The following is a 23306-nucleotide window of genomic DNA, read 5'->3' as shown; positions in this document are numbered from 1 at the left end:
CTGTAGTGCACGTTGTTCTGCTTCTGACGGTTGATCCTGTTGCTGCGCGGGCACTTCCTGTTGGGGGGAGGGGAACAGGGTTCAGGTGTTTACAAACATAGATACGGAATATACAGTACACTATAGAGCACCGTTTCCCAAACAGTGGGTGAACCAATTGTTATATATGGGTCACGACTCCAGTGAAAATACAATTTTCTTTTGCTACATTTGTAGTGTATGACTATTGAAGCAGGCGCTTTCTCCACATTATTACAATCACCATAACTTGGTTAGAAAACTGAGAAAAAAAATTATTCTCAGGTATATATTTGTTGCAGTGGAGTTATGGTGTATTATGGTCAATAACTAATGGGGACTTGCTTTGCATTCTTGCTTTCACTGCCACCTAGCGGTCAGTTGAGTGCACTACAGATCCAGATGAAAGAACAATTTGAGTACAAGAACTAAGTGGAACAGAGGTGGAATTGTACGTTGGTACAATTTTGAGGTAGCCTACTTGAACTATTTTATCTCCACTACAAACAAATTGATTTACTAGTTACTTCAAAAATGTTGTCGATCTTGAGTTGAAAACTTGTGAAACAGGACATTATGCACAATTACTACTTTCTACTTTTGGTACTTACTTTTGCACAAATTTACTTTTACTCAGGTAACATTTTAATTCCGGACTTTTACTTTTTTAAGTCAGAGGTTTTCAACCATTTTGAAACCGAGGTCCATTATTTATTGGGCATTTGTTGAGCCACGGACCACCATTTGATGACGTTGGTTGAGAACCAGTGGTTAACCCTTTATAGTGGGAAAAGAGCCAAATGATGAAAGTCATCCATGGAACTCTTAAGCTGCGTTCAGACTTGGATAGTTAGAGTGGCGCGATTACATGCAAGGTTTAACCCAAAGACGAGAAGTTGCGGGTGCAGCACGAACGGGTGCGGTGCGAACAGTTACGGCACGAATGGGCGCGGCATGAACGGGGCAATGCTAACGAGGCGACGGGAATGAGGCAAGCCGTCTTGGGTGAACGAGCGAGTCCATTTGGTTACACTCCCAACCGTAAATTACTGTGTCTACAGCCAATTGTTGCGTGATGCGAGCAGGGAGATCTCTTTTATTTTTTACCAACGCTGACCTGCATGACCAAAGTGAAGCGATTGAAGCGACTGGAAACAAATATATATATGCATATATGTACAGTCATGCGGAATAAAAACATTAAATGATTAATGACATGACAAAGCTGCAGCCCCGCTATTTTAATGTAAACCTTTCCGTGCTTCTGCGTCTTTTCTCGTTCTCCATTATATATTAGTGCACTGCACACAGTGTGTGTGTGCGTGCGAGTGTGCATGCGTGTGTGTATGCGTGTGACCATATGTCCCTGGCCTTCATACATTAATTATAGGAAATGTAGGTCCGTACATGTGTGCGTGCGTGTGTGTGTGTGTGTGTGTGTGTGTGTGTGTGTGTGTGTGTGAGACCATGTGTTCATGCATACATGTACGAAGGACAAATGTGATGTTTAAGTGTGTGTGTGCATGTGTTACTGGCAGTGGTGGAAAGTAACATTACATTTAACAGTACATTTACTCAAGTACTGTACTAACAGTATGTACAATTTCTTTTTTGTGTTTGTTTAGTTTTTACTTTACAGGAGTATTTCCATAGCGACGACGAGCCACTGTTGGCAAGCAAGATTATTTTTCCTAGCATGGTTGTGACCGACTTGCACGGGTTGAATGCAGGCTTCAACCCGGCAGGCACCGGCGGTCACAACCAAGCTGGAAAAATAATCTCATCAACGGTGGTGCAGCTCCGCGCCTCTCGCAGACAGCGGCCACGGTAGAATCCACGCTTCAACCTACCAAGCAGGCTCAGGCAGCTGCGGTCATCTGACGGTGGTGGCCAGGGCTGGACTGGCCATAGGACATACCGGGCATATTCCCGGTGGGCCGCAATCGTAGGGGGCCGTCATGATAAAAAAAAAAAAACAGGCAGGCAGGCCAATAGGCGGCAGGCCACCACTGTACCTGTATCAGTGAGTGACAAATAAACCCTCTTCTATCTTGAATCCTTTTGCCAGCATCATTCTTGTGAGAGCAACAAAGGGTTGTGTAGTTGTGTAGTCTGTTGGTTTGTATCATTTATGTTGTTCTGTAAAAGCTCACCTGGTAATGCACAGCACCACCACGCAGATGATGTAAAAGCTCACCTGGTAATGCACAGCACCACCACGCAGATGATGGCCACCTGCAGAGCTCCGATGATGGAGGCGATGAGCACGTAGCGCAGCTTGCCGGAGCCGGGCACCACGTACAGAACGTTGTACTCCTTAGTGTCACACTGAGGCCCGCTGAAGCCCGCATGGCAGCTGAGATCACACACACACACACACACACACACACACACACACACACACACACACACACACACACACACACACACACACACACAGCACGTTATACTCCTTAGTGTCACACTGAGGCCCGCTGAAGCCCGCATGGCAGCTGAGATCACACACGCACACACACACACACACACACACACACACACACACACACACACACACACACACACACGTTATACTCCTTAGTGTCACACTGGGGCCCGCTGAACAATCAGATAAGACCCTTCTGTCTGGATGTATGGGCTGCCAATGCCACAAAATTGTTTTTGGTTTTTTTATCAAATTTTATCCCACGATTTTGCAACCCAGTTTTTTCACCCAGTGCCAATTATCGAATGTAATCCTGGGTGCTACAGTTCCTCTGTCAACCTGGGGGGGGGGGCAGCGGACTGACCTCATGCCTCCTTCTATGCATGAGGAGTCCAAGCTGCTTCTTTTCACCTGACAGGGGGGAATTTCCCTGGCCGGACGTAGCGTGTGGAAGGAACACGTTATTCCGACCAGTTCCTTTCCCCTCCATCAGGCGCCCGGGCTGGCCAGGGGGAGGTAGTTTTAGAGACCAGGATTAATAGTTTTTTGACACTTAGTAGGCCGATCCCGCATAACTTCCGGGGATGATGATGATGATGTCACGCACATACCCTCTATTTTCAGCCATTGTTACTGACAGACATTCTTTAAGTTTAAGACACACATACGGGTATTTCTGGGCGTGGTTGAATCCGCCATTCCTTTACGAGGTGAAAACAGCACAGATTTCACAGTTGGAATTGCATTAGGGAACGTATACGTTCTGTTAAGATTCTATGTTTTTCTTTTAATCATATAGTAGTAGCACAACATAATGGTGAAGTATCGTATTTTAATCATACACTAGCACAACATAATGGTGAAGTATCGTATTGTAGTTTTAATCATACAGTAGCACAACATAATGGTGAAGTATCGTATTGTAGTGCAGGTGAAATCGCAACAACCACCCAAATCCATTGGGTCTCGACCTGAGACGTTTGGGGAACCACTAGGTTTACATGACGGTAGATTAGTTCCGTATGCATGGACAGGCTATATAGCGTCCAGCAGAAGGGTCATTATGCATTCGTGATGATGACCGCTATACGGCCTCTGCATGATGAAGGTCCCGTGTGTGATGGAGAGACCACGGATGTTAGAGGCGCTGGGTGATGGATGACCTCGCATGACCTTGAGTGTTTACTGCGGAGGGGCTGGGAGGCCATCTGTGGCTTGTGTTTGTTGTGACTACAAGGCTGAGTGTGATTGATAGGTCTGTGCGTGTGTGTGCAGAGAGAGAGAGAGATTGTTTTGTCCCACTTTTGCTCTGGCAATATAAACGTAGTGTAGCTCAAATCTTTGAATATATATATTCTTTCAGAGCGAACGTTTTTAACTCAAATCTTTGCTTCTGGGTCCCTGTAACAACATATTTTCATATGGGGGTCCGCGGCCAAATACAAGTACAGTACAGTACAGTACAGTACAGTACAGTACAGTACAGTACAGTACAGTACAGTACAGTACAGTACAGTACAGCACCACCCAGTTCAGATGGGTCTTTTATGTTTTCCATTTTGACCTAAAAAACAGTAACATTTTAGGTAAGAGGTTTCTGCCTGACAGTGACGATAATGTCAAAGTGATCACAATGCTACCCAAAAACCAGGGATTCTATGTTTGGGACCCAATGGACAGCGTCCAGTGTACATGCCATACGCTGGGGGTGGGGGGGTGCCCACACACCATAGGTGGGGTTTGGCGAAACGGCCTTTCTGTGTGGAGTTTGCATGTTCTCCCCGTGTCCCCTCACACAAAAACATGATGATGGAGGGGAAAGGAACCGTTTGAATGAATGAATAATGTGTTCCTTCCACGCGGTATGTGACCTACGTCCTCCCGGGGACCCCCCCACCCCCACCCCCTGTCAGGTGACGAGAAGCGGTCTGCCCTGCTCACTTTGTTGAAGGAATCATGAGCTCAGGCTTAAAAAAGTCAAGAAAAAAAAAAGGGAAAAAAACTGCTGTGTTAAGCAAAGCTGTGTGCGGATTCCTTTTAAACAGACTGAAATACATGGTGAATGTAGACTGTCTTAGTGTCTTATTATGTTTGTTAAACAATGTTACCCTGGCATCACGATGCCGGGCACATTTTCAAAGAAAAACTAGAAACATAATCAAGATTTATGAAGATTTGTTTTTCAACTGATCAGCATCAGGCAGTTGGAGAAACGTTGAGCTTGTGCCTGTCTCGTGACTGAGCAGTAGAGGGCAGCAAAGACCTTCCTACTGTAACTACAGCTAGCTGATCAGTATGCACTGCGGCTGGGGGGCGAGAGAGGTTAGTGAAGAAGATGAGGAAGGAGAGAGCGAGAGAGACATCGTACCACACAGTGCATACTGTAGATGAGTTGGAAGTGTACGTGTTTCACATCGTCTCTGTTGTGAGGAAACCTCATATGTCCAAAACTGATTCAAATTGAGAAACATGAAAAGTAGCAGATCTACAAGCTTCTCACCACGCTTCCAGCTTATAGGCAGATCTACAAGCTTCTCACCACGCTTCCAGCTTATAGGCAGATCTACAAGCTTCTCACCACGCTTCCAGCTTATAGGCAGATCTACAAGCTTCTCACCACGCTTCCAGCTTATAGTAGCAGATCTACAAGCTTCTCACCACGCTTCCAGCTTATAGTAGCAGATCTACAAGCTTCTCACCACGCTTCCAGCTTATAGGCAGATCTACAAGCTTCTCACCACGCTTCCAGCTTATAGTAGCAGATCTACAAGCTTCTCACCACGCTTCCAGCTTATAGTAGCAGATCTACAAGCTTCTCACCACGCTTCCAGCTTATAGTAGCAGATCTACAAGCTTCTCACCACGCTTCCAGCTTATAGTAGCAGATCTACAAGCTTCTCACCACGCTTCCAGCTTAAAGTAGCAGATCTACAAGCTTCTCGCCACGCTTCCAGCTTATAGGCAAACACATCTCTGCTACTTGTGATGCTTTTGTGTGACGCCGTAGCGTGATTAAATAGGGCGTTCATTTACGTAAAATCACACCTGTGCAGCTATATTGTTATTGTTATAGTTGCGGTACTGTATTGTATTGTATTGTATTGTATTGTATTGTATTGTATTGTATTGTATTGTATTGTATTGTATTGTGCTCTGTACTGTCCTTAGATTTTTCGGCCGAAGCGGCCTAGAAATGACAGTTACCGTGTTGCAGCTTTCCATGCTCGGACACGTATAGGAACACACATACATACCGGTACATATGGACACACATAGCTACGTAATGGAGTGGAGGCACCGCTCAAAAACACAAAAATGTCAAATATGGAGACACGTGCATGCGTGCGTACCTGCAGGAGGGAGGGGCCAGCAGGTTGGGGTACTGACAGTCTCCGTGGACACAGTAGTTCTTGTAGTGTTCTGGACAGGGGATGAACAGACGCCTGGCCTGGTCGTTGTGGGGGTTCGACTTCTCCTCTGAACACACATACGCGCACATACAGAGACAGAGAGAAAGAAAGAGAGAGAGGCAAAGAGAGAAACAGAGAGCGTGTTATGATTGAGTTGAATGATTTGATTTGGATGGTTGAGTCAGACTTGAGTGGCCGCACGTATTATATGCATAAAGAGCTGGATTATTTGTGCATGCAAATATTCCACTGTACCTATGGACACGCACACACACACACACACACACACACACACACACACACACACACACACACACACACCATACCATCTTTATTTATATAGTAGGATAATAAAAAACACAACTACACACACACACACACACACACACACACACACACACACACACACACACACACACACACACACACACACACACACACACACACACACACACGGAAGGAAGGAAGGAAGGAAGGAAGGTAGGAAGGAAGGAAGGAAGGAAGGAAGGAAGGAAGGAAGGAAGGAAGGAAGGAAGGAAGGATGACCTGTGTAGTCTGTCTGTGCGTAGTGTCCGTCGCCAGGCTTGTTCCCGGTAATGATGTCTCCTGAAGAAAGACCATACAGGTACAAACGCGGTCAACTGGTGTCACATCAATCCTGTCACACACCCCGTGGCCATGTCTCACACAGCTGCAGTGCTGAACAATGGGCTCTATGCATGCAGAATAACTACTTACGGGAGGTGTTACTGATGATACTAATTAAGGCTCCGTACATTTAGTGTACAGTGGTTCTCAATCTTTAAAATTTCAAGGAACCCCATAATATATGCGTACAGACCTGTACAGGGCCATTTGGAACCCACTCAAGGACACTTGGAGACCCACTGGTGTAGCAGAGTGTTTCCAGTGAGCCAACATGCACAATAGCAGCACCCTGACCCAGAATGGAACAGAGCCTTCATTAGTATCATCGGTAACATCGAAATAGGGAAAGGCATCAAGTTCTTTCCAAAATGGTGCGTGTGCATAGGGCCCGTTGAAATAAAAGTACATGTTGTCGCCAGGAATAGATAAATTAACTTTGTTGTGCACAAGAGTAGCAAAAAACGTCCATTTACAAGCTCATAGCTATCTCTATAAGATTCTAACTTGTTGTGTTTTGTCATAAATTAGTGGTTTTAAACCTTTTTCATGCTCAGGCCAGGTCCATTATTTATTCTGCATTTGAGCCACGGACCACCATTTGATGAGATTTAGCCTCTCAGTCGTAAGACTAAAGAATATTTTGTTGTCGTCGAATACAATTTTGTCCACAATTCCATGCTCAGTACCATTAAGAGACAACGGGCAAACATTGATCAAAATAACAATTATTCTACATTCTCGAATTGTGTAGACGTCTGGTAAATTAGGTAATGCAGATGTTCAACAATAGTAACAGTCTTGAGAGCGTAAAATTAAACTGCCAAATTGATTTTTAAATGTGTTGCCGCATGCAGCTGTACTTTGTCCTCGGGGGAGAAAGACAAGCGCTAGAAACAACACAAGGCGATCAGCGAATGACAACTACAAGGTAGCTTTTGGTCAGTCGTCTTATTCAGCAAAAGGGATACACCTGTGGAATGCCCTATACCTATACCAACTGAATAAATACAATAAAAATGAAGGTAAATTAACTACAGGTAGAACTTTGTATAGAAAGGCCTAAGGAGGGACATGGGGCACACATTGGCATTGCTTTGGCTAGAAACCTTGCATGTACATAATACATGTATTTTTCATATTATTATTTTATTCTTCCTTAGTCTCCCCCCCCCCCCTCATAATCAACCCTAGTATCACTATTTTGGGAACATTACACTTTCAGATCATCTATGTTTTGGAATTGGTAAGTAGTGTAGATGGGGGTGGAAGAAGTTGTTGTACAGAGCGAACTCAGATCAATTTACGTCAGAGATGTGTAACTATATCACAGTTATACAAATGGATAAATGAACACTAAACATTTGACTGTGTAGTGAAGAATTGAATCAGGGTTCATCACCATGCTGGCAAAAATTCCATTTTTGCCACGGACATACAAAATTAGTCGACAATAATATTATCAGAAACACATTTATAGCCCTGAATGACCATAGAAGGCCTGTAACTCTGAGAGTGTTCAGTTGGAACAAACCCTTATGGTTCCAATGTCTACTACCATTTATAACTCCCAGAGTTATGAGGGTATTTGAAAATAAAACATTTGAGAACCACTAGTACTAGTTGGACTCCTGAAAAAGAACATTAGTCACGGACACATTTCCATGTTTACGGACATATTGATTACCCCTGAATAGAACAGAACGGAATATTCCCCTCCTCCAATCATACTGTACAGGCTTCCTGTTTTTATACTGGCCGGAAAATATTAGCTTCAATCCTAATCTGGCCTCTATCGATTGTGTTTCCTCTGTTGGTTCACCAACGCATTTCCCCAAAAGGGTTCAGAGATGATGAGATTATCGACGAGGATGGTAGGACAGAAGTGAAAAAGATGGGATGAAAAGATGGCAAAGACCACTCGCTCACTCGCTCGCTCGCTCACTCACTCACTCACTCACTCACTCACTCGCTCACTCACTCGCTCGCTCGCTCGCTCGCTCACTCACTCACTCACTCACTCACTCACTCGCTCACTCGCTCACACACTCACACACTCGCTCACTCACTCACTGCAGGTGAAACAAAAACTGAAAGAAAAGAGATGAAATATATATTTGCAGAAAGAGGTATGGGGTGTTATTATAAATAATCTGGTTTTTATATGTGTCTTTGCTTCTGGAACAACATATTTTCAGATGGGGGTCGGTGGCCAATTACATATATAATGGCTGGGGTCCTTGACATGAAACAGTTTGAAAATCACTGAAACCAACATTGTTTTTCTGAAAACTGTTTTGTAGCGTCATTTGAGAAAAACAAAAAAACAAAAACTAGAAGGTGGTAAAAAAGTAAATGAAGAGCCGTATAGGAAAGAAATTGGGCCTCTTCCTTAGGGCCGATTCATACTCCTATTTTAGAGCTGAATAAAAGTCGGTTTGGCTCTGTAGAGCCTACAATTTGACGTCATTTGAGGTTCGGGGGGGGGGGGGCGGGTACCGTCCTAAAGTCGGCTCTTCGGTGCTACTGAAAATTTCTGACGAGCCGAAATTATTTCGGCACTACAGCGCCGAAACAGCGGTAAAATAGGAGTATGAATCGGCCCTTACTTCCTTCAAATGTGTTACAGTACCAATTAAGGATGCTAATGAAGGCTCTGTTTCAGTCTGGTAAAACAGGTTGCTGATAGTGTACATGTTGACTCACTGGAGACACCAGTGGGTCTCAAAGTGGGGAGGACCCTCGTGGTTCCTTGAGGGGGTTCCAAATGGACCCTTATACTGTATTCTACAGAATGATGCAATATAGTATGTGCATATCACATGTGTGTGTGTGTGTGTGTGTGTGTGTGTGTGTGTGTGTGTGTGTGTGTGTGTGTGTGTGTGTGTGTGTGTGTGTGTGTGTGCGCGTGCGTGCGTGCTTGCGTGTGTGCGTGCGTGCGCGAGGACTGACCTTGGCAGTGACCCAGGTATTTGACCTCTATGCGTTCCTGCTTCTGACATGAGGCCTCCTTCACCTGGCAGGGATTGTCATAAGATCGTCCGTCCGACGCACAAACCGGGTTGAAGCTGATGTGGGAGCAGTCAATGTTGCACACACACCTGGACACGCACAAATGCACACGAACGCGCGCGCACACACACACACACACACACACACACACACACACACACACACACACACACACACACACACACACACACACACACACACACACACACAAAACAACAGATATAAATTGACGGGCAATCATAAAAATACTGTTCATAAAAGTCCATTTTGAGACTTAACTTAGACCCTATTGCCTCTGTCAGGTGGAAAGCTCATAATGTTTCAAATTCAAGTAGCAGATCTACAAGCTCAAAACAGGTTACACGTCATGTTTCAAGCACACAGATCTGCTACTTTTGATGCCTTTGTGTGACACTGTAGTGTGAATCAATTCCTGAAAAATAATACGATAAGATAGGTGATTTCTGCCCGACAGCAACGCAATACTCTATAGGCCTATATTCCAGTTGTGGCTATTCCATTAGTGTTAGTCAACTATAAGACCCCTGGTGGCTAGTGGGTTTTTACGTGGTGAAAAGCTAAGAATGTCTTTGCCGTTGTGCCATGCGCTCCACAGGCAGGGAGTTGTGATGTCCACAGGGCCCCGGAGCAGAAGGCTGAACATCTTCCGTCTTTAGCCCGAGACTTTGGGAATGGCCCAGAGAAGCTCTGCAAGGCTGTTAACCATCTGCATGCCCAACTTGAGCCCCATCTAATCAGGGAGTGAACCTTCGCCCCACACTCCAACCACCACGGGTTAGTTGTTAACCTGCCACGCATGTTAGGAGCCACGGGTTAGTTTTAACCTGCCGCACATGTCGGGAGCCACATGTTAGTACCACCATTATCCACAGAAAGTCTTTAATGTACTTCTTTATATACTGTAGTTACACTGTGTGACATTTAACTTGATTAAAAGGGATTTGGGTGCAAAATCGGCAAAGTCGCCCTTCAATAAAAGGTGTGGTGGGGGTTCTCAGGAGCAGTGGCAGGGTTAATTAAGCAGCAGGTGTTCCTAATTTGTGTCTAATCACGGACAATGACAAAGAGAGCTGGAGGCCCAATTTACGGACTGAACTAACTACTAAAGCACAGCAGGCAACATGAACATACCCAGTGTGTCCAGCCTTGACCATACAGAACACTGACTGTTGTTATTGTTTGAGGCCAGTCATCCGTCAGTCAGTCAGTCAGTCAGTCAGTCAGTCAGTCAGTCTGTCTGTCACTATTGAGGAGAACCCTCAATAGTAATTTCACTTGCTATAAAGGGAAAATATTTCAGTCACTGCAAAAGGAATATTGTATTGTATATTTTAAATGCAAAGTAGACAGACTATAATTAATGCAAACACCAGAGATCTTGTATCGAATTGTATAACAAAAATCAAGTTCAAGTTGTTCTGCCACCAATTCGAGACTGGAGACAAAAATAAATAAAAAATCTAAACATTGGAATAATGCAGTGGAGCGACTGGCATTATCACAAATGTCTCTTTGCAAGTGGCCACAGGATGTGGAAAGATACATTGTTCTGTTGTCCTTTCTATATTGAACTGTCACTTCCATTACCTGCCTCCGTGAAGCAGAAATTGCATTTTGAGTGTTGAGTGACAGTGTTGATATGCATTCATTTATCTGCGTTCGTTCAGGTGCATAGTGTACGTGCTAGCTGCCTTCTTTAGCTTTTAGTAAGCTCGCCAATTTGCTGTTGCGCCACAATAACCTCATTATGTCTGAAACCGTTTATCTTTATTATAAAAACAATATCACACTCGGGCGAAGCGAGGGGCGCAGGGCAGTATTTATATCACCCTGATGACATCTTATAAGTGGGGAGACGCCCCATAATACACGTGCGACTGTGCGCGCACACGTGTGCATTTGCATGAACGTGTGCAATGCATGCAGACACACTATTAAACCGTGTATAGCCTATTTAGAAGCAGGGTTTACAATGCTTCTAAATCAAAAAGTCAAAAAACGTATTTTTGCCCCCAAAAAGTTTTAGACTTGAGAGAAGAATTTGGACACTACAGTAGGTATAAAAACTGTGCAGTATTGGTGTATGAGAGGCAACGGCTGTACTACACAGTATACATGTTACAGCATGTGTGTTGTGCTTCTGTGCGTGCATGTATGTGCTACTGTTTTGTCTTTTCAGACAGGCCTTAGTCCTGCATTGATTTCTTGCTCAGCCTCCTTGCTTTATTGTTTTATTGTTGTTTTGCTTTTATTGTTGTTAAGCACTTTGTGACTCTGATGTCTGTGAAAGGGGCTCTTAAATACATTTTACTTACTTACTTTGTATGCATACATGTGTGTCTGTCTGCACGTCGGCGAGATTTCGGCCTGAATGACAATGAGCGAACACATGTGTGAGTGTGCGTGCGCGTGTGTGTGTTTACGTGTGCCTGCAGCCGCGACCCGGCCTGCTGTGCCGGCCTGTTCAGCAGAATTGTGGTCCCATGACAGTGGCTGCTGAGTAGCACTGAACAACACGGTTCTGTAATTATAAATGTGTCATTATGCTATAGCGCAGCCCCTTCATTCTCCCCTGGCGCCCAGCCCCGCTGTATAGCACAGAGTAGACGTTTCACTCTAGCAGCACTGCTGCATTTGCATATCGCCGCCGTCGGCAAGAGGCCTTGTATCTCCATTTTCATATCAAGGTCCGTTATTTAATCTACGTTTGAGCCACGGACGGACCACCATTTGATGAGATTTAGCCTCTAAGACCCAAAACGTAGAATATGTTGTTGTCGTTGGATACGATTTTGTCCACAATTCCATCAAAATGACAATTATTCTACATTCTCAAATCCTGTAGACTTGTAAATTATCCATTCAGGACGGGAACCCCTTTTGGTGTTTTACCTCTTCAGGACGGGAACCCCTTTTAGGGTTCACTGGACCACTGGTTGAAAACCACTCTGTTAACAAATTGAATGCCAGGTATTAATAAATTCTTCCTCCACTGACAGCGTTTTTTCAGTGAAGACCCTTATTTTGAAGGCCTGCGGGTCCCGCGGCGTGAACCGGAAGTGAACCAACGCTGTGTGGAGGAGCGGACGATCGTATTTTCTTTCACCCTTTAGTTATATGGCCGTTGAATAAAGCGTTTTGACCAAAGAACGCAATGTGGGAACAGAATCCGAGATAAATGCATAAAGGCCGGCCACCCACCCACTAGCCTGGGCACCATTTCATTTCGGTATATGATCCGGGCTGGAGCCGGATGATATGCTTACGTCATGTTGAAGGCAATGGTTTTCCTACAACAAACAGGAAGCTGTTTGTTGCTTCCTGTTTGATTAAAAGCAATAAAAGCTCTCGTAAGCGAGAGCTTTTATTGAGAGGGAAAAGGAAGTTGTCGCCGCCTGTTCATCATGTCTGGCGACTACAAAACAATACTACAACATGACATAACCACATCATCCGGCCCCAGCCCGGATCATACAGACTTTTGAAACAGAGACCAGGCTTTCCTCCGAGGCGGTGGAAAGCCTGGTGAGGCGAGGTTACCCACCCACCCACCATTTCACACACGAAAAGGTGTGTTGCTGCATTTATTTTACACACACACACACACACACACACACACGTGTGAGCAGCAAAGACCTGCACGCGCGGACACCTTCACGATCATCAGGTGAGGGGACTCTGATGTAGATTGAAAACGTGTGCAGCCGAGCGTCTCCGCAGCGAGCCAATAATGTTCAGCATCAGCCGACTATGAATGACGTGATGATTCGCTCGGATACACATCTCAGAAGAAGCCGTACTGTACTCACAACGTGTGATGGTATGGTATGGCTGCCCCCCCCCCCTCCACACCCCATCAGCTCATCAGCTCAGGTGAGCAGCATCCATTATAAATGTACCACTTGTACTAAAGTGAAACTTTAGGCTGCATTCTGTGTGGTTGATCACGGCTACTGTTTTGACAACGACGACGTGCGTTGTCAACCTACGAGGCCAAAGACTGATATGAGGTTAGGGAACTTACGTGGCCGGTTACTGTGGTTAGGGTTAGTAATGTGTTTGATCCGAAAGAAACGTTGTTGTATTTATAGGTTGAAATAAAAAAGACGGGGAGCAGAATTATATTGTGTGAGGACATTCCACTTTTTTCTTCATTCAGTAATTTTTTGGGTCCAGCACCGTATTCTGAAACTGGAATGTGCATATCGTTTTCCTGCTTTACATTCAGATCTGTTGGTTGCCATAAGTCTGGACTGCGCCATCTTGATTGTGCGTGCACATGTGCGTGCACACGCACTTTAGACTCCAAATCCCCATCTCAGGCAGCATTTCTGATCAAACAACACTTATTGCACGGAGTCTATAGCAGTCGCAGTAATGGCGCCGGCCTGTACTTCTCATGCTCCACGCAGAGAACAATAACAACCGGTCGAGACAACACACACACCATTAAGGAGGTGACGAAATATGGATACATTTTGCACCTTACTAAATGAAGAGCTTCATCCTCCTTATATTACCGTTTCTTGTATACCGGGACATGTGTTCTTAAATACAGTAGCAGTAAATGTTGCTTTCCAAAACTGGCTAATGTTCACACGTGAACTAAAATCAGATGTACTATAACGTACGTGATTGTGTGACATATACGCTCAAATGCACAAGCAAGCAACACACACGCATGCATGCAACACGCACGCATGCATGCAACGAGACGGGGGAGTGGCCGTGGTCGATCCGTTGGGGGGGAGGGGGGGGGGGGTCATGTGTGGACTTCATGAATAATTAACGAGGCTTCTCACTTTCACCTCAACAGGCACTAATGCTGCACACTGCACTGCGTCAACATGCTGCCGTGCATGCACACGCACACACATACACATACACACACACACACACACACACACACACACACACACACACACACACACACACACACACACACACACACTCACAGTAATGCCTGCATGAGGTGGTGTGAGAGTCGCTGTGACTCACACGGCCACTTCCTTTCACACATGCAGGTGAGAAAAGGGAAGAGAGATACAGAGAGATGTGTGTGCGTGTGTATGTGTGTATGTGTGTGTGTGTGTGTGTGTGTGTGTGTGTGTGTGTGTGTGTGTGTGTGTGTGTGTGTGTGCGTGCGTGCGTGCGTGCGTGCGTGCGTGCGTGCGTGCGTGCGTGCGTGCGACACAACAGTGGTTCACACCAAACACTATAACCATAATGATAAGTACAGTATGTGAGCATCCACACTGATGAAAAATAATGTTGTGTAAATATTTTTTTGTATAGTGGAGTAAATGTACAATATTTGAATTCAAGATGTAAATGAGTGGAAGTAAGGCATTGGAAATTGGAAATACTCAAGTGCAGTACAAATACCTCAAAATGTAACGTAACTGTTTCTGTGCTGCTAGGTGGCAGCGTACACACACCTACGTAAGGAATGTGCTGCTAGGTGGCAGCGTACACACACCTACGTAAGGGATGCCACCCGTCCACTCTAACTCTATGATCCTAGGTGGCAGCGTACACACACCTACGTAAGGGATGCCACCCGTCCACTCTAACTCTATGATGCTTGTTTCCTTTCCGGGTTATTCAGGGAGTTGCGGGCTTTTGTTATGATGCTATCATTACAACCATATGTGCTCAGCGATGCGATACAAACTCACATTATTTATGATGGTCGGGTGCGCGGCGACTCACCATGGACAGACTCACCATGGACAGGCTCACCATGGACAGACTCACCATGGACAGGCTCACCATGGACAGACTCACCATGGACAGACTCACCATGGACAGACTCACCATGGACAGACTCACCATGGACAGGCTCACCATGGACAGCGCTCACCATGGACAGGCTCACCATGGACAGGCTCACCATGGACAGGCTCACCATGGACAGGCTCACCATGGACAGGCTCACCATGGACAGGCTCACCATGGACAGACTCACCATGGACAGGCTCACCATGGACAGGCTCACCATGGACAGGCTCACCATGGACAGGCTCACCATGGACAGGCTCACCATGGACAGGCTCACCATGGACAGACTCACCATGGACAGGATCACCATGGACAGACTCACCATGGACAGACTCACCATGGACAGGCTCACCATGGACAGACTCACCATGGACAGGCTCACCATGGACAGGCTCACCATGGACAGACTCACCATGGACAGCGCTCCAACTTTTTGAGATACAGCTTTTTGAAAATCCTGCTATAATGGAGGCTCAATGGAGCTGGATTTAAAAATCTCCATACTAACCGGAGCAATGCTAAAAGGTAAACTGGCGGTCGCTGCTTTCATATATGGAGTATACGGTTGTCTACGAACATACGTGAAGATAACACCAGTAGGTACCGTTTATAAATGTAGATAGCAGCGAAAAAGTTAAGTACAGTACTTAAGTAAGTACTTCCACCACTGGTGCTATATGGATGGATAATCTCTGATGCAGTATACCTCTACTATGACGCTGATTATTAATTACTGTATGAGCAGGTGAGATCGTTGTAGCATTATCTATTCATAATGATAATTGTCTCCTCGTCTCCGTTTAAAAAAAGGTTTTTACAGATTGCAAACCAATGTCATTTAGCCTATAAAATGACCATCCTAAAACTATTGTCCTCATAAGTATAGTGCTATGTGCGTGCGTGTAACAGGATGTGTTGTATTGATTAGTTCCCTAACATGGATGCGTTTCGTTCAAAACCTCAGATTTCTCTGCTGACTCCATGCTGCATGCGGTCAATGCAGTCCTTAAATGGTCACTTCTCACACGCACATGACGCACGCATGCACATACACGCACGCACATGCGCGCACGCACACAACCACACACACACACACACACACACACACACACACACACACACACACACACACACACACACACTGTCCCTTATTCTATAAACACAACAAAAACAAATTAACTCATACTCGCACTCACAGTCTCACACATGCACTCGCACGGTTGCAGTCTCTCCCTCATTTCTGCTCAATGTAACATTGATTTTCATAATCCTCAGACTCCAATTTCACTGTAATCCTTTCAAAGGAATGGGGCGAGAGAGATACAGTATACATGGGGGGAGAGAGAGAGAGAGAGAGAGAGAGAGACGGGTTGCATCCGGCCTGGCTGCATCTGAAAGTATTTTGTGCAGGAAATATAGGGACCCCCGCCAGATTGATGTTGTTAAAATGTTGACATAAATAGCAGATCTACAAGCTCACAATACGCCAAATGTCTATTTTCAAATAGGCTCTAGTATGTACACAGTATGTACACTCTGGGCCTCTTCCCTATACTTCCTCCACAGGTGTTACCAATGATACAAATTAAGGGGGTGCAGACTTTTGTCCAACATACCATAGGACCGACATGTGGAAAACGGACGGATTAAGGTTGGCGAACATGCGTTAAGGTTGGCGACCGGATTTAGGTTAGCGGACATGCGTTAAGGTTGGCGACCGGATTTAGGTTAGCGGACATGCGTTAAGGTTGGCGACCGGATTTAGGTTAGCGAACATGCGTTAAGGTTGGCGACCGGATTTAGGTTAGCGAACATGCGTTAAGGTTGGCGACCGGATTTAGGTTAGCGAACATGCGTTAAGGTTGGCGACCGGATTTAGGTAGCGAACATGCGTTAAGGTTGGCGACCGGATTTAGGTTAGCGAACATGCGTTAAGGTTGGCGAACATGTGCTGCCCCGTGCTTGCGGTTATGGTTAGGTTAGGGTTTGAGGTAGGTTGTCGTTGTTGGACAAACAGTATGTCCGACCAACAGCCTGCACATACTAACTAAGGCTCTGCTCCATTTAGTCTACAGTGGTTCTCAAACCTTTTAATTTGAAGAACCCACATAATCCGGAGAGTGTACAAATGGAACCAAATGGACCCGTAGGTACAGTACTTAAGTTATATAATGTATTTAGTTACTGTACACCACTGGTTGCGTGAAGTGTCATTGAGGGGGACGGTTGTCTTGTGAGTGACGAGCGCAAGAAATTGTGCACAGAGCAAATACACAATGTACATTATAAACAGGAAAAAATAAATACAATATGGGCCTATGCAAAGGCTAGTACATCCGAACATGTGCAGGTGTTGGACTGTACATTTAACATGATCCTTTTGAAACTTCTCAAAAGAACTTTCAATGCCAATAATTTTACTCTGAACTGCAGGTCATTCCAGGGGCCAAAGACAGCAAGACTATGTGTATGTGTGTGTGTGTGTGTGTGTGTGTGTGTGTGTGTGTGTGTGTGTGTGTGTGTGTGTGTGTGTGTGTGTGCGTGCGTTCAGAGCTTCTACAGGCGCAGGGCTAGGTGAAGGTGCTCGCTGCTCTGATGCTGCTCCTTGACGTGATTACGGTCTAACCTCCTTGATTGCAATCACCCATCCATCGTAGGAATGGAAGCCCTTGTCGCCTTGATTAACAATTACCTGCTCCAATGCCTTTCAACCTGTCCTTGGGCTCTTCTTTACGGTTTCTTTTTGTTGTTGCTCTTTTTTTTTTACACTGTGGCTCCACACGTGGCAGAGCCATTGTGAAGCGTGTTCGCTGTCTGTCTGTCTGTCTGTCTGTCTGTCGCTAATCTGGAAAATTACTGTCTCAGGTCAAATCTACCGCCCTCGGAACGGTTGCCATCAGGTAGTAAACTATGTAAAACTATGCATAAACCTAACCTCATTCCTAAATGTATAACCTCAGAAACACTGTGCCAAACCCTGAACTCTAACCTTAACCTCAGTAAAAATATGCCTAAACCAAAACGTATTCCTAACCTTAACCACAGTAAAACAAATTCAATGATATAAGAAACGCTAGGGGGAAGGGGGGGGAGCAATCAGCAGAAACAGTGGGGGCAAGTGTGTTTTGAACACGTGATTTCTTTCTACGTCCGAGCATAGACATGGTAACGCCCCGCCTGCCTCTGATTGGTCTACCGACACTGCCCGTCTTGCCTGTCCTCCGAGATGCAAGGGTACTCCGTGGTGGGAAATAAGAGTACAAGAGAATGGCAACACGCGGCAGTAACTTGTAACTTAAATTTTTGTAGAAGAGCTCCCGACCGGATCATACAGACTTTTGAAACAGAGACCAGGCTTTCCTCCGAGGTGGTGGAAAGCCTGGTGAGGCGAGGTTACATGCTGGATAGTCTGCCGCGAGGTTTTCTTTTTGCAGATAAGTAAGCATGGGATGGGACCGAGGCTACGAGGTTACTCCGTGGTGGGAAATAAATAAATAATACAAGTACGATATAATACAAGAGAAGGACAGCTTGGCACGTGCGACAGTAACTTTTATTTTTGTAGAAGAGGCAAACTAATATTGTTTATGCTGTTGGCCTGTTTATTTGTATAAAAAAGGTATCTTTTCCCTTTATGTTTATCTTTTTAGTATTAGTTTACTATGATTAGATTAATACACGGTGATCAACACTAACACTTTAATTTATAACACACAGACACACAGACAGTTGTTCACTCAATTATTCAACCAAAGCGGTACAAAACGGTACAAACAATATTGGTTTGCCTCTTCTAGAAAAAAATAAGTAATCTTGGAGGACAGGCAAGACGGGCAGTGTCGGTAGGCCAATCAGAGGCAGGCGGGGCGTTACCATGTCTATGCTCAGACGTAGAAATAAATCACGCGTTTTGAACCACCCAATCCCTATTCTTGCTGAGGAACTTCACAAAAATAGCCGATCTAGCTCACAACATGACACATTGTGAGCTTGTAGATCGGCTATATTCTGGCGAGAGATTTGGTGTAGATTGAAAAATAACTCACTACGTACAGTGCAACTCAGGTCTGCTTAACTAAGTCCAGAGGATCTACAGTAGGTGGTTTAAATGAAGTGATATCGATCAGTTCCAACTAACTTCTGGCGGCAGCCTGGACTTGCTTATACCCCGACCTCCCATTGTTCCCAAATTACTAACCCTATCTCTAACCCTAATCCTAAACATAACCGCAAGCACAGAGCAGCTCGGTTCGCCAACCGGCAGCGCATGTTTGCCAATCAGCAGCTCATGTTTGCCAACCGTAATGCATGTTCGCCAACCTTAGTGTATGTTCGCCAACCTTAATGCATGTTCGCCAACCTTAATGCATGTTCGCCAACCTTAGTGTATGTTCGCCAACCTTAATGCATGTTCGCCAACCTTAATGTATGTTCGCCAACCTTAATGCATGTTGGGACTAACGGAATGGGCAGACACCCTTGCAATATGCCCACGGGCCACCAGTGCGGCCGGGGCTCCGAGCCACAGGATGGGAACCAGCCTGCGTATAGCGCAGCGTCTTCTTATCGCAACAAAACGGTTAATTGTACAAAGGGAGCATTTCTCGACTGAACTAGTTTCCGCGGAGTGTGTGGCTCGTGGTCTGACACCGTCAGAGTCCTGTAAGGATTGTAATTGGATTTCCAGAATAGGCTAAAGCCCCTCTTTCTCTGTACGCCGCGCACTGGTAATTGAGGTTAAACGAAATGGTCAACCATGCACAAACCCTCTGATCGCTGTGCGTGCACACACGTGCGTGCGTGTGTGTGTGCGTGTGTGTTCGCGATTTCAATTCTATGCAAAGTATTAAGAAATACAGAAACGGAATTATCGCGTGCTGTCAGGCAAGAATCCTCGTATGTCCATATTTCAGACTTTATTCTTTTTCGGTAAATCGGTGGCCTACTGCTTAGTCGTACAAGACCGTGGCACAAGAGTGGGCGGAAATAGCTAACCTACAAGCTCCCGACGTGTTGCATCATTCACAACGTGTTACGAGCTTGTAGGCCTGCATTTAGACCTGAGGCCGATTTTGAAAAAGGCCTTCTACAACCAAAGGCAGTTTTATAAAGACACCCTAAAAGCTGAGGTCTTTCTGAGAAACTTTCACAGAATTGAGTCCGGAAAAAGTCTCAAAACTACAAAGAGTGCACGCATTCTCGGCTTCAGATATAAAGTAACGTGGCCGCGGAAGCTGGTCTAAATGGATTAAAGAAACATGTCAGGTTTACGTTTGTTCGTCCGTGTGTGTGTGTGCATAGACTCACCACACATCCTCTGCATCCACGTCACACTCGGCCCCAAACTGGCAAATGTCGCAAGTGGATGTCTCCTTCTGCCCCGCCTCCGCCGACCCCTCCCCTCCTGAGAGAGAGAGAGAGAGAGAGAGAGAGAGAGAGAGAGATTCATAACGTCAGCCATCTATGTATATACCTTTGAATAACGTTGCTGTCGGGCAGAAACCTATTTTTTTGGTAAAGTATCCCCCTACTTTATCATACTACAGCGTCACACAACCCCTGGAATTGTGATCTGATCCAACACATGACAATAGTCACTCACACCAGAGGGTCAGATCCAACACATGTCTGTCTGTCTGTCTGTCTGTGAACCACTGCAATACCGCTGGGTGACCTACAGTGGCACTGTTGAGCATCATAAAAGGGCTTATTGCTTGGTCCTGTCTTATCGCTGCTTGCAGCTATATTTTATTGTTACATTTTGGACCAATATTTTGGACCACTCCTCCTGTTGTTACACTCACAAGTACAGTGATACAATTGTGTGCTTATGTGTGGGATGGTGGTGGTGGTAAATACAATCACTCTGATCTCAATCCCCCCCCTCTCTCTTTCTCTTTGTGATGAATCTTCTCTCCCCTGCCGTCCCCCTCAGCAGCCCCTCCCCTTCTCTGTTTGGAGCGCCTCTATTTTTAACCCGGCAGTGGAGAGAGAGAGAATGAGAGAGAGCGGAGGACCCACGAGGACAAACAACCTGGGAAGTAGAGAGGAGGAAGAGGAGGTGGAAGTCTACCTCACTTCCCCCCGCATCGCGTCTTTAGGCTCACACACACACACACACACACACACACACACACACACACACACACACACACACACACACACACACACACACACACACACACACACACACACACACACACACACACACACACACACACACACACACACACACACACACACACACACACACACACACACACGTGCTGCGCTTCTACTTGCCAGTGGCAGACAGCGGTAAGTATATTACTAATAAGTATTGTTACTGTAGGTAAATTTTTTAGGTGGTCTTGCTTTATTTGAGTATTTACTGCTCGAACTATATCTCAGAGACAAACGTTACTTTGTACATTTAGATTATTATTACTATGAAACATATTTAACCAAATTAAGCCCAAATGTATATGCTTTGGCTATTCAAAAGAATAGCAATACAATGTTGAACTCGTGCTCTTGACTTACGTAACACAGTATTGTTGTATCCTTACTGCTTGTTGCTCCCCTGTGTGCACGCATGCCGCCTTCCTACTTTTTCTGCCCTCTCTTGCAACTTTTCTTTTGTTATTTGGACGGTTCCCTCGCGACGGGCGAATGAGCGGTGGAGCCAGAGTCCTTGTGAAGAGGATTAACCTGATTCCGCGCTAATTTCCCGGTGGCTCAAGTGAGCTTTTTTTGCTCCATTTATTTTTGCTTGTGTTTTACGTTTCTTTGTCTTTTTAGGTCAAAGTTGTTAACTGTACTGTACTGTATTCTTCTTTTATTTTCTAGCTAACTGCTGTGTGTGTGTCCCACCAGGCAGGTTCAGCCTCGATTTATTCAGAGGGAACCGGGCTTTTGCAGTGGCAGCTCCCAAGCTCTGGAATGAGCTGCCTCTGCACATAAGATAAGCCCCCACTCTTCAGGTGTTTAAATTACGCCTCAGGACGTATCTTTATTCTTTGGCATTTCCAAGCATAGTATGAGCTGTTTTTGATGTTGAAAGTGACACTGTGTACTCAACTGTATGTTGTTTGTTTTTAAATGAAGTTGTGATTTGTATTATTCTATTGTAAAGCACTTTGGTACAACTTTGTTGTTATTTAAATGTGCTATATAAATAAAGATGGTATGGTATGGTATGGTATGGTACTCGTGGGCTTGAGTTCTGACTAGCCACATGTGTCCGTACCCCCCTCACGTCCCCGAACCCAACGGTACTTTACTGAGGAGACCTTTTCCATAATCCTGTATGCACTTATGGTACTCAACCCAGTATTTAAGTCAGAGACCCCGTTCAAAGCTCACAATATCTCACATTGTGATGCATTGTGAGCTTTAAGATATTGGTGCTTGTATTTTCATATACTACTAGTTTTCATATTGTAAATTAACACCCTGCTTACTAATACTACTAGCTTTCGACATAATGAGGTTTCCACCCGAGATGAAACTAAGGCTTTAGTGGCTAGTGTACATTTTTATAAACCCTAGAACACTAAGCATACATTTTGTCACACCATCACTAAACACAGGTATATTTTACCCAATGTAAAATATTCCATAAAAGATATTGCAATATGGCAACAGGTACTCTTTTGTAATATTATATATCATGGGGGGCTCAATCATATCATTATCATCTATCAAAATTGGTGAAGTGGCTTGGACTGAAGGAAGCATGAGGTCAGTCGGTTGTTCTCCACAGGGTGGCAGAGGGAGTGTAGCGCCCAAGATTACATTAGACAAATCCTTAAGTAACGACAATGTGTGGAAGTACAACACGTAGAACGTATTCAGTCACTTTGCACTGTTCTGGCCGCAGGCGTTCTTGGACCACCGCCACGCCTCGGCAGTGAAGCGGTGTGTTCTTGGACCACCGCCACGCCTCGGCAGTGAAGCGGTGTGTTCTTGGACCATCGCCACGCCTCGGCAGTGAAGCGGTGTTCTTGGACCACCGC

At 45.2% G+C, this 23306-nt stretch overlaps 1 protein-coding gene across 2 annotated transcripts in view; it reads right to left on the bottom strand.

Moving 5' to 3' along the window:
* Nucleotides 1-23306, bottom strand: part of tmeff2a (transmembrane protein with EGF-like and two follistatin-like domains 2a) — a 133739-nt gene that overhangs the window by 122 nt on the left and 110311 nt on the right. Inside the window, exons 5-10 of one of the 2 annotated variants that reach the window (XM_080785745.1) lie at nucleotides 20617-20713; nucleotides 9448-9596; nucleotides 6397-6456; nucleotides 5791-5917; nucleotides 2216-2374; nucleotides 1-57 (exon numbers count right to left, since the gene is read on the bottom strand). The exon at nucleotides 1-57 is cut by the window's left edge and continues 122 nt beyond it. In XM_080785745.1, the coding sequence (XP_080641871.1) occupies nucleotides 1-57; nucleotides 2216-2374; nucleotides 5791-5917; nucleotides 6397-6456; nucleotides 9448-9596; nucleotides 20617-20713 (649 nt within the window). The remainder of the gene's footprint in view (nucleotides 58-2215; nucleotides 2375-5790; nucleotides 5918-6396; nucleotides 6457-9447; nucleotides 9597-20616; nucleotides 20714-23306) is intronic. The other variant, XM_080785746.1, reaches the window with a different exon arrangement.

This window comes from Protomyctophum bolini (genome assembly GCF_963924005.1).
Source record: "Protomyctophum bolini genome assembly, chromosome: 16".
Classification (NCBI taxonomy): Eukaryota; Metazoa; Chordata; class Actinopteri; order Myctophiformes; family Myctophidae; genus Protomyctophum; species Protomyctophum bolini.
The sequence above is the reverse complement of the archived record's forward strand: the minus strand, read 5'-3'. Positions and strand labels throughout refer to the sequence as shown.